This window comes from Astyanax mexicanus, chromosome 13 (assembly GCF_023375975.1).
Source record: "Astyanax mexicanus isolate ESR-SI-001 chromosome 13, AstMex3_surface, whole genome shotgun sequence".
In the NCBI taxonomy this organism is placed as follows: domain Eukaryota; kingdom Metazoa; phylum Chordata; class Actinopteri; order Characiformes; family Acestrorhamphidae; genus Astyanax; species Astyanax mexicanus.
In genome coordinates this window covers 20,090,458-20,107,440 of record NC_064420.1, presented here as the reverse complement: position 1 = coordinate 20,107,440, position 16,983 = coordinate 20,090,458, and the positions used below count along the sequence as shown (strand labels likewise).

At 36.9% G+C, this 16,983-nt stretch overlaps 1 protein-coding gene across 1 annotated transcript; it reads right to left on the bottom strand.

Moving 5' to 3' along the window:
• Window positions 1-1,965: 1,965 nt before the first annotated feature.
• On the bottom strand, window positions 1,966-16,202 carry LOC103034332 (NACHT, LRR and PYD domains-containing protein 12). The gene is made up of 9 exons (XM_049462741.1): window positions 14,441-16,202; window positions 14,064-14,237; window positions 12,445-12,618; window positions 11,690-11,863; window positions 10,761-10,937; window positions 9,840-10,016; window positions 5,714-5,884; window positions 5,183-5,356; window positions 1,966-2,820 (listed from the first exon to the last, which is right to left on the bottom strand). The coding sequence occupies exons 1-9, from the start codon at window positions 15,847-15,849 to the stop codon at window positions 2,814-2,816; spliced, it is 2,637 nt and encodes an 878-aa protein (XP_049318698.1). The 5' UTR covers window positions 15,850-16,202; the 3' UTR covers window positions 1,966-2,813.
• Between the last annotated feature and the right edge of the window lie 781 nt (window positions 16,203-16,983).

The window sequence follows — 16,983 nt, the reverse complement described above, 5'->3', positions numbered from 1 at the left end:
CCACCAGTCATCTTACGGTAAAAAAACCATTTGCTCTATGTTACCGCCTGGAAAGCCAGACCAGTAACATAAGCTAGTACGACACCCGCACACGCGTTTTAAACCCAGACCAAAGATAATACCGACCACAGAAATACAAGCCAAAATGATTTATTTTTAATAAAAAGTAGCATTTACGTCAGGGATAAGAATGCCTAAATTAACAAACAAACAGAACTAACTTAAATGTTTAGAACTAACTTACCAACAACAAAAAAGGAAACAAAAATACATAAATCTTCCCCTTCCTCCCTAACTAACAAAACACAGGAGAAAAGAAACCCCTCCCTAAGAAACAGGCATTTCCCCTACAGTGCTACATTGGCTTTTATTATTGTTTGAAGTTTATTTACAGAAGTATTATTACAAACAATTACATTTAAATAAATGTACGTTAGTTACCTAAACAGCTCCGTTTTTACTCACAACAGCACAAACATTAAAATCGACGGACAGGTGGTTTGGTCTGGGCGGCGTGGTGGTTTAGCGGGTCGCGCTGCGCTCCACATCGGCCAGCACTTTATTGTGATGCAGGACCAGGAAAAATTAGTTAGCTCCTTCCTCTCACAGGCAACCTGCAGGACTGATAGAAAGAGTGAAGGAGAGTGCAGGAGTGAGGTAGCTTAGAAAGGGAAGGCAACAAAGAGAAAAATATAAAAATCTCCCTTCGTAACACTCTAGAAAAATGGAAAGATAAAGGTAAAAATTCGTAGTTTTTTTTAGTCAAATGCTTTGTACTACTTTTGTCCGTTTAGCTCCTTTTACCCCCTTTCATTAAGCACTCATTCGCGGGCTCTCTCTATCGGTCAGTCAGCAGAATGAATTTTTTTATATAAGAGGGGAAGAACGAAGTGGGCAGACTGAACCTACAAAAATAAGAGAAATCCAAAAACTTTTGAAATGGCGATGTATAAAAACCACATTCATAGCTAAACTGAGTCGATATGGACTTAAAGTTTCAGTTTTTGTCGCATATCTCTGTATTTTATCTCTGCAGCTGGTTGTAGTAAGGCTAGTTGTAACGTAAATGTTAAGTAAGCTCAGATTTACGCATTAATAAATCGAAAATAGGTTGAGTTTGGTAAAGTTAGTTTGATATTATATTTGATATACAGCCGTTCTCTTGCTGGCACGCAACCTCCTAAACTCTACCAAATGACATCCTCCAAACCACAGGATGTCAAACTAAGTTGACCAAGCTTCCCCGTAACATTAACAGGCCTCGTGGAGGATGAAAAGTTCAAACGGGATTTTTTAAATAAGTAAAAAATAAACAGCAAGTACAATTAGAGGGGATAATGAGTTGCCTGAGGTAAAGGAATATCTTATTCTAATCAGTGCTGGAAACACAGGGAAAATAATAATGTTAACACGTGGTAATTCAAGGCAGTTGAGGCAGTCTCTCCCGTTATATATAAGAAAATGACCGCAAACTTTAAAGTGAGTCCTCAATGAATTAATGAATGGATGGAGATGAGTAGAGCTAATGTGCTAAAACTAAAATAAAAATATGAATGACCACTTGGCCAGCATATGCCTTTAAATAAAGAAACTAGAATGATGCATTTGGCTAACAAAACACACACACAACTACTGTGTGCTGACTAGTTGGTGAGCTGATCCTGGACCTAGATTTTTTTTTTACTAACATTAAGAGTACTAAGATTAATCATGTTTGTTGTTCTGCACCTTTAGAATTTCTGGCTAAAAAGTGATTAAACTATAAACAATTAAAACACTGAATAAGGATTGTAGTTATACTTGTACAGGCGAAGTATACATAACCCCCCAATTTAACCTTTGTTACAAAACTGCATGTCATTGGTTTATCATAATCATAGGTTAAACTTAAAAATGATGATGCAACAATCAGAGCGTAAAGGGTGTATATATAACAAATAATAATAAAACAAAACACTACAGGCATTGTGTTGCAATCATTTGTAATATTTTCTATAAGATGTACATATTTAACAGTGTAAAAATCAGTAGCAAAAAAGAGTTTAGCATAATATGAGTAACATATAATGAACATTTTATTGAAACAAAACACACTATCAATTTAATAAGCACCCTTTTCTGTACATGTACACATTTGGACTAAATTGCTGGCAGCCTTCTATTAAAGAAAGTAAAACTAAACATAAATTGAAACTGACTGATTTAAAAAAAAAAATGAAGGTTTTCATCCATTTGTATTTATTATTATTTTTGTCAGTTTCAAGTTATTTCAGTGACCATTGCAGTTTTTTCTTTAATGAAAAGATACCAACAATTTTGTCAATCTGTGTATTCATGTATTTATGTTACTCACTCACATTTATTCACACAAAAATGACAAACTCCTACACCTAACGTTTAGGTTTCTGTTGCCTTCTGGTTGATCTTAATAGCAACATTTTTCAATAATACACAGACATGGAGATTCTACACCTTGCAATTAGGGTTGCTGGGAGCGTTTATAACCTGATGAGCAATATTTAACAATTATACACATTACACAAAAAAAATGTAACATAAAACCATTAAGGCTGCTGTGGCCGTTTATTATCCGATCAGCAACATTTACTGACACCTAACAATTAATAAAGAGGCCACTGTTTATCCAGTACATGAAGCACTTTAACTAACATCAGAGAAAGAGGACATCACTCCATGCTGCAGCTGCATGAAGACTTCTAATGGCCCAAATATACATATGTTGTGATGTATGAATGGCACTGTTCTATAAGATGTTGTCCTCTCCTTAAAAGCCCCACTGGCGTGTGTGGTTTTCAGATGCTGTAAGACATAATATAGAACTGAATGTTTAGACATACAAACAATAACAATCAGCCTGCAAGATGGATATGCACCATCTCACAGAGACACTACAAACAGAAAAAAATATATCTGCTTCATCAATAATAGCAATATATTAGTAACAGTCCGATAACCACACACAAAAAAAAATCACGTTCAAAAACACATATACAGTGGTCCAACAAAACTACATTTACATGCACCTGATAATCTACATCATACATAGGTCAAGCTAAGAACTGTTAAAAAAATAACTTCATGTAAAGGCTCAATTATGTGCACAAAATATGTTTACTATTATAAAAGCTACATTATATTGAAAAAGTATATCCATGGGGTTTAATATAATGTCAGCCCACCCTTTGCAGCTACAACCGCTTCAAATTTTCTAAATAGTTTACAAGTGTGTTTACAGCATTCACTTCCGGAAGAATCATTTGAGAGGTCAGACACTAATGCTGTACGAGAAGGCCTGTGTCCGGTTGCATGAAACCTATGGGCCCTATTTTAGAAATCTATAGCTCACCTGCGTGTTGGTGTGTCTTTTGTACCGTGAGGGCTCAGAAAGCATGCTTTACTAAGATGTATTAATTCTCTTAACTATTAATGGGGATGTTTTGGTCGTAACATGAAAATAAACCAATCAGTGTGCCATTTGTTATTCTCTTTAAGAGCCAGCTGCACTTTGACTTTGGCACGTTTGTATCTTAAGAGCAGCATTGTGTGTCTCAGCTGAGGATACAGACATGCTGTGAAGGTGCGTCAGCAGCTCATATATTTATTCTGTATTCTGGTTATTGTTGAGGTAAAAGTCGGGGGTTGTGCTTAGTAGCCCATCCTTGTGTGTGTTTAAAGACCGGGGGGTGTACACATGCTGAGGACGCAGAGTGCGCATGACACTTCAGCATGGCTAATTGCGCGGTTGTCAGGGTTTAAATCAGTCAGTGGTGCACCTGTATTTACCGCTGCCAAGATAGAAATAGATTTTCCCCTAAACATCTTCTGAACGTGCTCTGTTATTTTACATGGCCTACCGCATCCTAAATTTCCTTCGGGATAAATAAAGTATCTATCTATCTATCTATCTATCTATCTATCTATCTATCTATCTATCTATCTATCTATCTATCTATCTATCTATCTATCTATCTATCTATCTATCTATCTATCTATCTATCTATCTATCTATCTATCTATCTATCTATCTATCTATCTATCTATCTATCTATCTATTAGAGGTGTGCCAAAAAATCGATTCACATAAGAATCTTGATTCTCATTTACTACGATTCAGAATCGATTTAAAATGTCCCAAAATCGATTCTGAGGGGCGGGTTTTAGACTGATTTTGGGCTGGGTATTTTTGTTGGACCTGGCAACCCTGGGGATAGCGCTTGTCCCTTTGGAGATCTTCCAGACACACACAGAGCGTAGGTGTTTGAGAATCACCGGTAAGATGGCAGAACAAGCACTATATTACCTTAGATTAACGTGTAGTTTCAATGTTTTATGGCAGAATGCTTCATAACAAGCATAAAAAAGATCGCTAGTAGTTAGTTTCAGTAACTGTTAGCTAGCTAACTAGCTAACTTTCCAGTTCCACCTTAAATAACGCTACAGGTGGCAGCGGGCTGCAGCATTTAAGGCGGAACGGAAAAATAACAATAAGCTAATCAGAGCTAATTTCAGCTCCTCATCACAGAGGAATTAAGGAATGGACAATATGAATTAATTTCTCCACCTCCTGCCCCCTTTCTGAAGAAATACAACCACCTTAAATTAACTAGTTAATCAGCAGCTGCTCCTGAACTTTAGCGCTCCACTGCTATCATCACATCAGCCCAGCAGCGTCACCTACACACCACCGCTAGTAGCCTGGTAATAAAGCAGTGTTATTTATTATTTATTTATTGTTCATTAACGTCATTGTGATATCCCAGTGATTCCTCTGTCACTGAGGACCCACATTCCTGCACATTTTATTGTTTTTGTAACACATTACTTGCTCCAGGACCAGTGTATATTATGGAGGGTTTTTTTTTCAATACGATTCATAAGCCAGAAGCAGAAATATTTATAATTCAAATCGTTTTGAATCAAAAATCGATTTTGAATCGAATCGTGGCCCCCAAAATCGGAATCGAATCGAATCGTGAGATAGTAATCGATTCCCACCCCTACTATCTATCTATCTATCTATCTATCTATCTATCTATCTATCATTGCTGAGTTGCTGTTTACCCAGTTGCTTCCACTTTGTTACTTTGTTCATTTTGTGTAACACTACTGTATGTCAAACTGCATTAGCAAAATACTATTTTAGAACATTACTACAACTTACCAAAGATTCTTTAGTTTACAGCATGTATTATTCACTAGATCAGTAAGCAGATCCTTTCCTGACTTTCCTGGTTTATTTGACTTCACATTCAGCTTTTTTAAACATGATGTGCTGGAGCTTAAAGCTGAAGCCAGAGCAGCAAAGCCTTCCTCTCCAACACAGCACTTGTACAGCCTAAAAATAAGGAAAAACGTTTAATGTGTAAAGATGCCACCTTTGCAATTTCAGGCAGACTAATGAAAAACAACAGAACAACTCTATATTGTGTTCTCAATATAGCCAACCAATAGAAATTGCTGAGATTTATGTTATACTGCTTTAGAGTCTCTAAAGGATTTTTAAAAATGGAAACAAATCAGAAACAAAACAATGTGCAGTAAACCTTACACCCATATACTTCTGTTGAGGCAGATAGACATTTGATCAAGTTTTATTATTTCCAGTTTTTATTGTATTGTATTGTATTTTTTTGCAATTAAAAAGATTAGGTATGCAAAAGCAAGAGTAAAGTGTCAAAAGAAGATCTCTTACCCCAGTGTCTCCAGTTTGCAGTGTATACTGTGTAAGCCAGCACAGAGGTCCTTCACTCCTGAATCGTCCAGGTTGTTTTCACTCAGATCCAGCTCTCTTAGGCTTGAGTTGGAGCTGAGAACTGAGGCCAGAGCTGCACAGCAATGCTTGGTGAGATTACAACCACACAGCCTAGTAATAAAAATATATCAGACAATACATAAGTGATGGGTGGCTTATAGGTATCAAACCCTGCATGTTTTTTAAAAAGCCCAAAATATTTTTCAGATGTGGTCAGGGTTAATGTTGAGTTGAGTTTTTTGTGTGAGTATATGGCACAAAATTTTTCTCTAGTTACTTTTTTGAAACCAAGATTACATTATTTTGCTAATGTTATGTAATATCGAAATGCCAAAACATACACTAAAAATGTAAACTATTTACTTGACTGTAACTCAACCTTGCCAGTACACTGGAAATACAGTTTTTGTATGGGACTGATACAGTTCAAGAAAGTTAGATATTTAATATGATGTAATCTCTTTACAATGAGTGACTACTCATTGTAATAAAGGATCTACAAATTTGTTTGACATTCTATTGTCTTGGCACTTCCTGGAAGTAAATCACCGGAATTTTAAACACCTGCTCACTGCCCTATATAAACCCCTCACTCCACTTTACCTGTGCTGAGTATTGATGGATTACCGACCGTGATTTTGGATTGCTCTCTGATATTGCCTTGCCTGTGTATGACCCCTGGGCTGTTAATCATGTATGATATATTTTCTCTCTCTTGCTGCTGTTTACTGTTTTTGACCCTGATTGTTCTGACTACCGCTTGTACTGCCCTTTTGTCAATAAACATGTTTTATTGTATTTGTGTGTGTCTGAGTACTGCCTCGTCATGACACATACACATACGAACAGTTACACAAAAATACTAAACAGGGTCATGGGAAAATTAAAAATTAAATTTTCCTGCAAAAAAAATAACTCTCTCTGCTTGTTAAATAAGAGATAATCTCACCTTAGTATCCTCAAATTGCAATGTTCATTTTTCAGTCCATTACAGAGCAGTATCACTCCTGAATCCTGCAGATCATTATTACTCAGGTCCAGTTCTCTGAGACATGTGGTGCATAAGCTGAGAGCTGAGGCCAGAACATCACAGACTTTTAGTGTAAGACCACACCAACGAAGTCTGAAAGGGAGATGAAGAGAAATAGCAGAATGTAAAGAACACAGGCATCTCAGTCAAAAACAGACAGAGTTAGTCAACAGGAAGGAATGCCCAATCCATGCTTCTGATAATTCAGTGTGCTGCTAGCTGTCCATCAATTGTTTTCTTAATCCACAGTGCTAAAGTATTTATACACCTTGAACTTTTTCACATTCTGTCACCTTACAAACACAAAATTAAATGTTTTTTATGTTTTATATTATTTTTTATATTGGAAACGGGGGTGGGGTTGTTCTCTTTTGACTGGTACTATACATTGTGTGACATTTTCATACATTAAATGAGTAACTCACAGTAGTTTCTCCAGGTTGCAGCGTGAATCTCTCAGTATATCAGACAGCTGCTTTAATTCTGAGTCTCCTAGTGTGTTCCAATTCAGATCCAGCACTCTTATGTTAGAAGGGTCCAAAAGAAAAATGTTAGGGCTGTTTCACATCACAGTGGTAAATTGGGTATGTTTACAATAAGTCAATAACTTACTTTTCTTTCACCTGCTTTCTGAATGGATTCACTCTTTTCACTCTTAAGGCTGCAACTTCTTTGGGTTTCAGATCCAGTTTTCTAAAGCACGATCAATGCAAAAGAAAAGAACATTAAACGAACATTAATGTCTCATACATGTAACCTGTGTGGTTGTAAAGGTGATTGTAGAGCAGTGGCGATTGTTCTAAGACTGCAAGGGAGGCTCAGCTTCCCCTAAAATGTTAAAAAAAAATAAGTGATTAAATATATACTGTTGTGTGTACATGTCACTGATTAAATATGCGCTACACCGCGCTGAACTTAGTTCAGAATCAGCTTCTTATCACTGGTAACGCTGCGGCTTTCCTCTCACTCATTCCCGCAGCTTCACAGCGCTGCTTTAAACAGTGCACAGACTTCAATAGCGGAGAAAAGCGCGCAGCGAAACGAGACGAGTCATTGGATAAATGCTGGGCTTTGGCAGTGGGCTGGCCTTGGCTGGCCCGGATGCTCAGCTTCTGCATGATGATTGGATGATCTGTCTGAGGTGGAGTCCCTTTTTGATTGACAGCAAAATGATCTCTGGATGTAAACATGCGCGCTGGGAGCATTTTCATTCTGTTCTTAGTTGAACTGGAGACTTTCCTAATCCTTATAGCGGCATTTTCTTTATTAAAAACAACTAGCGACAAATCCAGCTTCTATTTCTGGTGCTTTTCTGTAGCTGCTTGTGTTTGGAGACTGACATCTATCACTCATTCTGACTTCTATCACTCTTTTCTATCGCAGTTTCTGTCCAGCGGGTGCTGCTCAGCCCCTCCACCGTCACAAAGCACTCACAGACGGACACACTTCACACTAGCCTTGCTCCAGTCCCTAGCTAGGTAGCAAGCTGCACATAATGTCAGAGAGTTTTAATATTGTCGACCGGATTTTGGCAAACCCATTTGATAGTCTTCCTTACGAAGAAAAACTTAAGAGTTAAACAGCAGGGCAGATCAACTGCTCAGATTAATTTGGTGTAAAAGGTGGGGAAAAGTAACAGGTCTTTTCAGCTGTTCTGGTATGATAAAGTGAGCTGGCTGACTGGAAGTGCTGTAACAAATAAAATGTACTGTTGGCCATTACTCTTGATGAAATCAGGACATAAATGAACAGGGTAGTAAGTAGTAAGTATTGTGTTATCATTAAAAATAATTAAAATAATTAAAAATGATAAAGGGATTATTCAAGGAAATAAAAACTGTCCAAAAAGGAAATAAATTTACCTGCATTTTTTTCCTTTACCAACTTTAAAGATTTTACGTAATGTATTTTTTAATGATCATTTTATGTTTCTTCATGTCATAGCATCTTTTTTATATAATTGTTCAATGTAAAGAATGGGTACCTTTTTGTTGTGTAGTGAAAACTCGAAAATAATGCCTTTTGTTTACAAAAAAATCTCAGGGAGAGTAGAATTTACGTATAAATAAAACTACATATGTTAAGATGTAGGCCGAAATTGAGCTTCCCCTCCTTGAAAGACCAGCATTCGCCACTGTTGTAGAGATAGCAAACTAGTAACTCACTCTGACTTATCCGTTGTACGGTGTGGGTCCTTTGCTCTGACAGAGAGGGCTTTTACTTTTTGATTGACTGGTTCACTGGAAGTCAGACATTGGTATGATTCCGAAACAGAAATTGAATCGGCACTGTTTTCTTTCTTAATAATGCAACCCTCCAGCCTAAGAGAAAGAAAAACTTTCAACGTCAATTAGGCACAAACAAAACACAGTAGTATTTTGTAATGAGCAATTCATGATAATAAATCTTTTGTGATGTCCCCTGAAAACATCTGCATCGATCACCAGTGGAGAAACAATACATACAATTAATGTTAAATTTAAGTTTGAAATGTATTAATTGATTAATTAAGAATGATAAATAACAATGCAAAAATAAACAAACAAAAATAAACAAACAAAGAACTAAATAAACAAAGAAACATGGAGTACATAAGGAAAACACATGCCACCTGAACTGACGCATAAATGTACAAAAACTGACAAAGGAGCAAGGAAAATCACCGATTATAAATATGCATGGACCAAAACAGGAAATAGGAAACACCTGAAGAAAGGTAACGAGGGGGCGGAGCTACAAATGAACAGGTAAGCACACAGATGGGAGCATGTGGAAGAAAACGGGGGACTGGGGCGGAGCTACAAACGAACACAGGCAGGGGCACGTGGAGGAACATGCAGAGAGGAAAAAGGTAAACAAACACAGAGAAACACAAGCACGGACGGGAGAGGACAGGAAACAGGGCAAGGACATGACAAAATCACGTGTATCAGTAAGCACTGAAGCAGAGAACAAATAAAATGTTAAATATTTACATTAGTCAGATTTGTCTTTTTAAATGGTTATTTAAAAAGCATTTATTTGCAGTTAACTCACAGTAGTTTCTCCAGTTTACAGTGTGGATTCTTCACTAGTGCAGACAGCAGATTTATTCCTGACTCTCCCAAATTGTTGTGTGTCAGATCCAGTTCTTTCAGGAATGATGAAGAGTTTGAATTCAGAGTTAAAGCCAAAACAGCACAGTCTCCATCTGTAATACTGCAGTTTTGGAGCCTGCAGGAAACATATGGTAGGCCATCATGTTTACAGCCTAATTTACAAATCTCAGAATCAAAATCAAATCTTTGGTATCGTAATGATGCAAAAAGAAAACATTATGTGGCTTGAAATGCACAAAACGCATGTACTAATTTTCTTAATTAATCATGGGTGTGTTCTGGTGTGTAACATGAAATAGACCAATCAGCAAGCTGGTGCCGCAAGCTTCACATTAGCTTTAAGAGTCTGCACTCTGCGCATTGGTCTCTTAAACTGCACAGTGCTTCTTACCTTAATTTACCAAAACCTCAATGTTATTTTATTTTGTATTCTGTTTATCCTTGATGTAAAAGTTGGGTTTGCTTACTGTGGCATGCCTGTGTGTGTAATATGCAGCAGTGTAGTGGGATGAATGTATGCAACACACCTGCAAAGCCTAGATAGGAATGAACGTCTGAAACTGTTGTCAGGGTTTAAATCAGTTAGTGGAACGCTTGTGTTTTCTACTGCAAATATAGCAATAGGCCACAAATTTACCTGAACACAGCTCATTTTCAGACCAACACGCCCATCTGCATAGATATATTTGTAAGGTCTAGCACAATTTTAATGGTGCAGGCGCAAGGCATGAAAAAAGAATGTTGGTGGGGTGTAAAATACCAATGAGCAATGCAATTTGCCTTGCGCAGCGGGTAACATAGACTCAAAATACATTATTTTTTACATTATGTGTAAATACATAGTAGGCTAGTAACTCACTGTAGTTTCTCCAGTTTACACTTTGTATTCCTCAGTAGATCAGAAAGCTGCTGTACTCCTGATACTCCTGGTATATTATAGCTCAGATCCAGTTCTCTCAGGCAAGGTGAGGGGTTTGATATCAGAGCTAAAGCAAGAGCAGCAAAGCCTTGCTCATTTATATTGCATTTACAAAGCCTGTAGAGAGAACACATACAAAGAGATATGGATTAAGGCCACATTTTTGGGTACTTTTTACACACACACACACACACACACACAATTAATTCTATTATTCATATTAGCTGTGTCAAACACTTAAAAATGAATTGTATTGATCACAACAATAATTCTAAGTGTCATAATTAAAATCATGATTATTTTTTTTAGGCAGACTAGGTTCCTTTTTACTTAATTTACCTAATAATATATCAGGGTAGTTGTAGATGATTTTTAAAATACAATATTTTAATGAGCTAAAATATTAAGATTAATTGAGAGCTTTATTGGACCAAATAAATGCTAGTGTAGCTGCATATTCTATCTTTAATAACCTGGGTGGTTGGGTAAAAATTGAGCACTCTGATTGGTCGAAAGCACTTTGCTTACAAATCAACGGTGAAATCAACTTCAGTGACAACGTGACTAAAACTGGTGAAACACAGTACGAGGAGGTTAAAATACATGCCTGTCATACAGAATGCATAAATATTGGCAGGTCTGCTTTAGTTGATTGCCTTTGTTTTTTAAGCTCCATTACTAAACTTTTTGTCACACATTTTTTTTAGCAAATTATAGGCGTATTCCTTTAATGAATATTTTAAAGACAACCAATCCTGAACTCACAGATTGTGACACAAATAATCTATACCTACAACCCTCTTCTTCCTAACTAGAAAATTACTTTATAAATTATTATAAACTGTATGTAAAATAATTGAAATGATTACCTCAGCCGCTCTAGTTTACATTGTGGGTTTGCTAATCCAGCACACAGCAGCTTCACTCCAGAATCCTGCAGATTATTGTCACTCAGGTCCAATTCTCTCAGACTTGAAGATTTTGAGCTGAGAACTGAGGCCAGAGCGCTACAGCTGATCTCTGAGAGATTACAATCACACAGTCTGGTAGAGAAAAAATGTTAGTCAGAAACACAAGCACTGTAAATACAAAAACATCACCACCCAATCCAACAAAACACATAACCAACAGTTCAGTATACGAAATATATATAATTTATATCAAATCTAAGTATCCATAAGAAAACACCCTGTATGGCCGTATTCCAAGATAACAGTGCCAGGCTGGAATAGTGAAAGAGTGATTAAGGGAGCATAAGATCATAATTTTCACACATTGATTGACCACCAGATCTTAACCTCTTTGAGAAACTTTGGGATGTGGTGGAGAAGTCTTTGCATCATCAATGCAAGATCTTGTTGAAAAATTAATGCAACACTGGATTGAAATAAATCTTGTAACATTGCAGAAGCTTATAAAAAAAATGGCATAGCGAATGCGTTCCGCAATTTAAGGTAAAGGCCGTCCAATGAAATATTAGAGTGTGTGCACTTTTTTTTTTTGGTCAGGCACTGTATTTGTCACATGCATAGTTATACATGATACAATTAGCAGTGATTTCACATTCCAAACTGATTTTTGTTTTATTTTTGGCATAAACAAAAAAAGAAAGTGATGACCTTACCTCAGAATTTCTACTTTACAGTGTTCGCTCTCCAGTCCAACAGAGATCAGCTTTATTCCTATATCCTGCAGTTTATTGTTACTCATGTCCAGTTCTCTCAGACATGAAGTTCTTTGCATGAGAGCAGAGACAAGAGCAGCACAGCTCATCTCTGTAATATTACACCCGCATAGTCTGTGAACAGAATTATTTCAGAATTATATCACTGGTCTTGTATCCTACGAATACCAACAAAACCTATTCAAAAGTCTCCACTATGCTGAAAAAAAGGTTTTAAATGCATTTTCAAATGCATTTAAATCTCATTTTGAAATGCATTTCCACATCAAAGGGACTGAAAACTTTAAACAAAAATTAAGCATTTAATCAGGTGAGCTAAAATAAGTAACTTTATAACAAAATAATATAAATGAAATGGCAAAGCATTAGAAAAACAAGCAAACAATATGAGGTGTCAAAAAGGTGTCAAAATATTCACGTTTATTACTTGGGTAAAAGATAGATAGATAGATAGATAGATAGATAGATAGATAGATAGATAGATAGATAGATAGATAGATAGATAGATAGATATTTTATTGATCCCGAAGGAAATTTAGCAGCCAGTAGCAGTTACACAACACAGTAGAAACAAACAAACAATAAGTGTAGTACAATAAGAGAGCACAGTGAGGGATATAAGACTCTAAACTATAAAATAAAAATCCTAAAACTAAGACTTTAAAATATAAGTATAAGATATTTAAGAGTATGAGAGTTTAAAATACTTTTGTAGAAGTATTAAGGGTGTAAGTATTATAGGGTGTCGAAATGGTATATGTTTATACTTCTCATCCAGCTGGACAGTAATGAGTATATTTTTAAAAAGTAAGTAGTATAAGTAAAAATCAGTCTAAAAAATAATTATTCCAGTAAAGTATAGATAACCAACATTTATTCAGGTAAAAAGTAATATACATTCCTCCATAGAATGTTTATGTAATATGAGTTTTGTCATATTCAAGTTATTTCTGTGACCATTATGTGTTTTTCTTTCATTAACCAAGAGGTACCCGAAACATCCAATAAAAAAGACCACCATTAAATATCATGAACCATATTTTTCAGAATATGAGGTGCACTTAAAATCCTTTAATTTTCCCAAAAATCAACAGAGCGCCTTATAATCCAGTGCAATTTATGTATTAATTCTACTGGTCAGTTTGAAAGGAGCAGTGAAGCCACAAATATATAATGAAATACAATACAAATATAATATAAGAAAGTTTGTTTGAATGCAGTGGCATTAGCATAACATGCTAACCACAGCACTAGCTGTAGCACTAGTCTATCAGACTGTAGTGCATTTACTGTGATAAAACAAGCTACATGGGATTAACCACTAGCTGATATCACCCTGAATTACTGAACACTCAGGTAACTACTAGTGTCGCTTAATGTATCTTATAATCCGGTACACCTTATGTATAAAAAAATTATCCAGAATATAGCCGTTAATTGATAGTGCGCCTTATAATCCGCTGCACCTTATAGTCTGAAAAATAAAGTACCCTTAAGCTAGGAGTAAGTTAGACTGAGAGAACGAGTAAAAGCTAATTAGGGAAAATGTGTGGTCTTACTTTAGAATCTCTAGTTTACACTGTGGATTATCAAGTCCACCAGAGAGTAGCCTCACTCCAGAATCATGCAGTTTATTGTAACTCAGGTCCAGTTCTCTCATACTAGAGGAGTTTGTGCTGAGAGCTGAAGCCAGAACTGCACAGCTTTCCTCTGAGAGATTACACCAACATAACCTAAGAGAGAAATGATGGTATATTAAAATAGTGACAGTTTTACAAACAAGTCAATGGCTTTTTTTTAAACTGAGCAGCATTAAATTTGTTACACCATCAGAAATGCACCAACAACACTAATTAAGAAAAATCACATTAATTGCCACTTTTAACTTAACTTAAAATTGTATTTGCTATAACATATATTTAATGAAAATACTCACTCAGCTTTTTTGGATGCCTTAACCACTGGCAGAAGCTTCAAAAGACATTCATCTGATGCGTCATATCTACTCAGGTCAAACACATCCAGCTCGTCCTCTGAACTGAGCAACACAAACACCAGTGCTGTCCACTGATCAGAAGAGAGGTTGGCATTAGATAGACAGTGACTGTTCCCACTGCTCAGATACATTTGGACTTCCTCCAGTAGAGAATGTTCATTCAGTTCATACAGGCAGTGAAAGAGACTGGCTGTTTTCTGCAGTGACAGGTTCTCCCTGATCTTCTCCTTGATGTACTCAACTATTTCCTCTTTGTTTTCAGACGTGCTCCCTGTCAGAGGCAGTATGCCTTGTAAAACTCTCTGGTTAGATTTCAGCGAGAGACCCAGCAGAAAGCGAAGGAAAAGATCTAGATGCCCGTTCTCACTCTGTAAGGCTTTATCCACTGTCATCTTGAGGAAGTCAGTCATATTGGACTTGACAAAGAAACCAAAACCAGCACCGTCTTGTTCTTGCAGCTCATTTATGTTGTCAGAAACAAAAGAGAGATATGCAAACAAGGCAGCCAGAAACTCCTGTACACTGAGATGCACAAAACTGCACACCATCCCTGGTCCAAACTCTTTCAAGATTTGCTTGCACAGTCCTGAGTACGCTGACCCTTCCCTAATATCAATGCCACACTCTCTCAGGTCTTCCTCATAAAAGATCAGGTTGCCTTTTTGCATCTGTTGAAAAGCCAGTTTTCCCAATTTCAGAACACACTCTTCAATGTCCTGAGCTTCAATGAAACCCCTTCCGAAGTACATGTGGCTGCTTTGTTTAGTCTGCAGGATCAGGAACTGTATGAACATTTGAGTTAGGGTCTTTGGGATTTCTTCACTCTCCACTCTCTCATCAAATCTCTCCAGAACTGTGGCTGATATGCAACAGAAGACTGGCATGCGACACATGATGTAGAGGCTTCTTGACGACTTCATGTGTGTGATGGTTCTGGTGGCCAGTGTCTGGTTACTGATCCTCTTCCTGAAGTACTCCTCCTTCTGATGGTCACTAAACCCTTGTATCTCAGTGACCTGATCAACACACTCAGCAGGGATCTGACCGCATGCTGCTGGTCGAGAGGTGATCCAGAGAAGGGCAGATGGAAGCAGGTTCCCCTTGATAAGGTTTGTCAGCAAGACATCTACCGGTGCTGGCTGTGTTATGTCAGATAGACTCTTATTGTTTTTGAAATCTAGAGGATGTCTGCATTCATCCAGACCATCAAAGATGAACAAGACTTTGTGTTGATAAAAATCTTGTGGTTTTAATTCACTTGTTTCCTTGAAAAAGCGACGAAGAAGACCCACGAGGCTTAACTCTTCCTTCATCATAAAATTCAGTTCCCTAAATGGAAGCAGAAACATAAAAAGGACATCTTGATTTGCTTCTCCTTCACACCATTCCAGAATGAACTTCTGCACAGAGACGGTTTTTCCAATGCCTGCAACTCCTTTGGTCAGCACAGTTCTGATGGACTTATCTTGACCCAGTAAGGGACTGAAGATGTTGTTGCAGTTGATTTGTGTCTTCCTGGTTAATGCTTCAATCTGTCTGATCTCATGTTCATTGTTGACTTCTCCACTCCTGCCCACTGTGATGGAGAGCTCCGTGTAGATTTCATTCAGAAGTGTTGAGTTTCCATGACCTGAGATTCCATCGTTAATTTTCTCAACTTTACCCCTTAGAGTGGATTTAACTTTTTGATGACATTCAGGGGCCATTTCTAACAAAACAACAACAAAAACGTTACTATCATATGTCATAAACCATCGATGCAAAAAATGATTATCTTAAATCAACTTAAATTATTTAAAATAATAAACATTTATTCCATTGACACTTAATGTGACTATATGCATCTCCAACTTAGGGGCGGGACAGAGGGTCATCTAGAATTTAGGGTCGGTTAGTGTGTCTTTGGTATCTTAAAGGTGCAAAAATACCCCTTGCACAGCTCAAAATGCACTAAAGGTATGTACTAATTTCCTTAATTAATCATGAGTGTGTTTTTTGTTTAAGAATTAAAGCTCTGTTACTTAGGCACCCCCAGTAGCAATTCCAGCTAAAATTTGAAGGAAAACATGGCAGCACATTTGTTCCTTAATATTGTTGCCTAAAATGCATCTTTTGTATGAAAATAGATGTTCATTGAGAGTGCATTTTATAATATGGTGTGCATTATAGCTCGTAAAATACGGTAGATAAACATGGTATCACAGTACTAAACTGTGGCCCAGTGGAACTGTGTTCTCTGGAATGATGATTCTCAAGACTTTGGGATGGGTTGGGGAGTCTGTTATGAGGTGGGGTGGTGATAATCCATATCCACACCCTACCCTTACTGACGCTCTCATTTATAAATCCAATTAAATTAACCTAGCAATGCTCCTAAATCTAGTAAAAAGACTTTACTGCAATAAAAACAGGACAAACTCTATTTTATATTCTATATCCTTGATTTTTGAAGAAACAATGAATACGCATGTATCTGAATCATT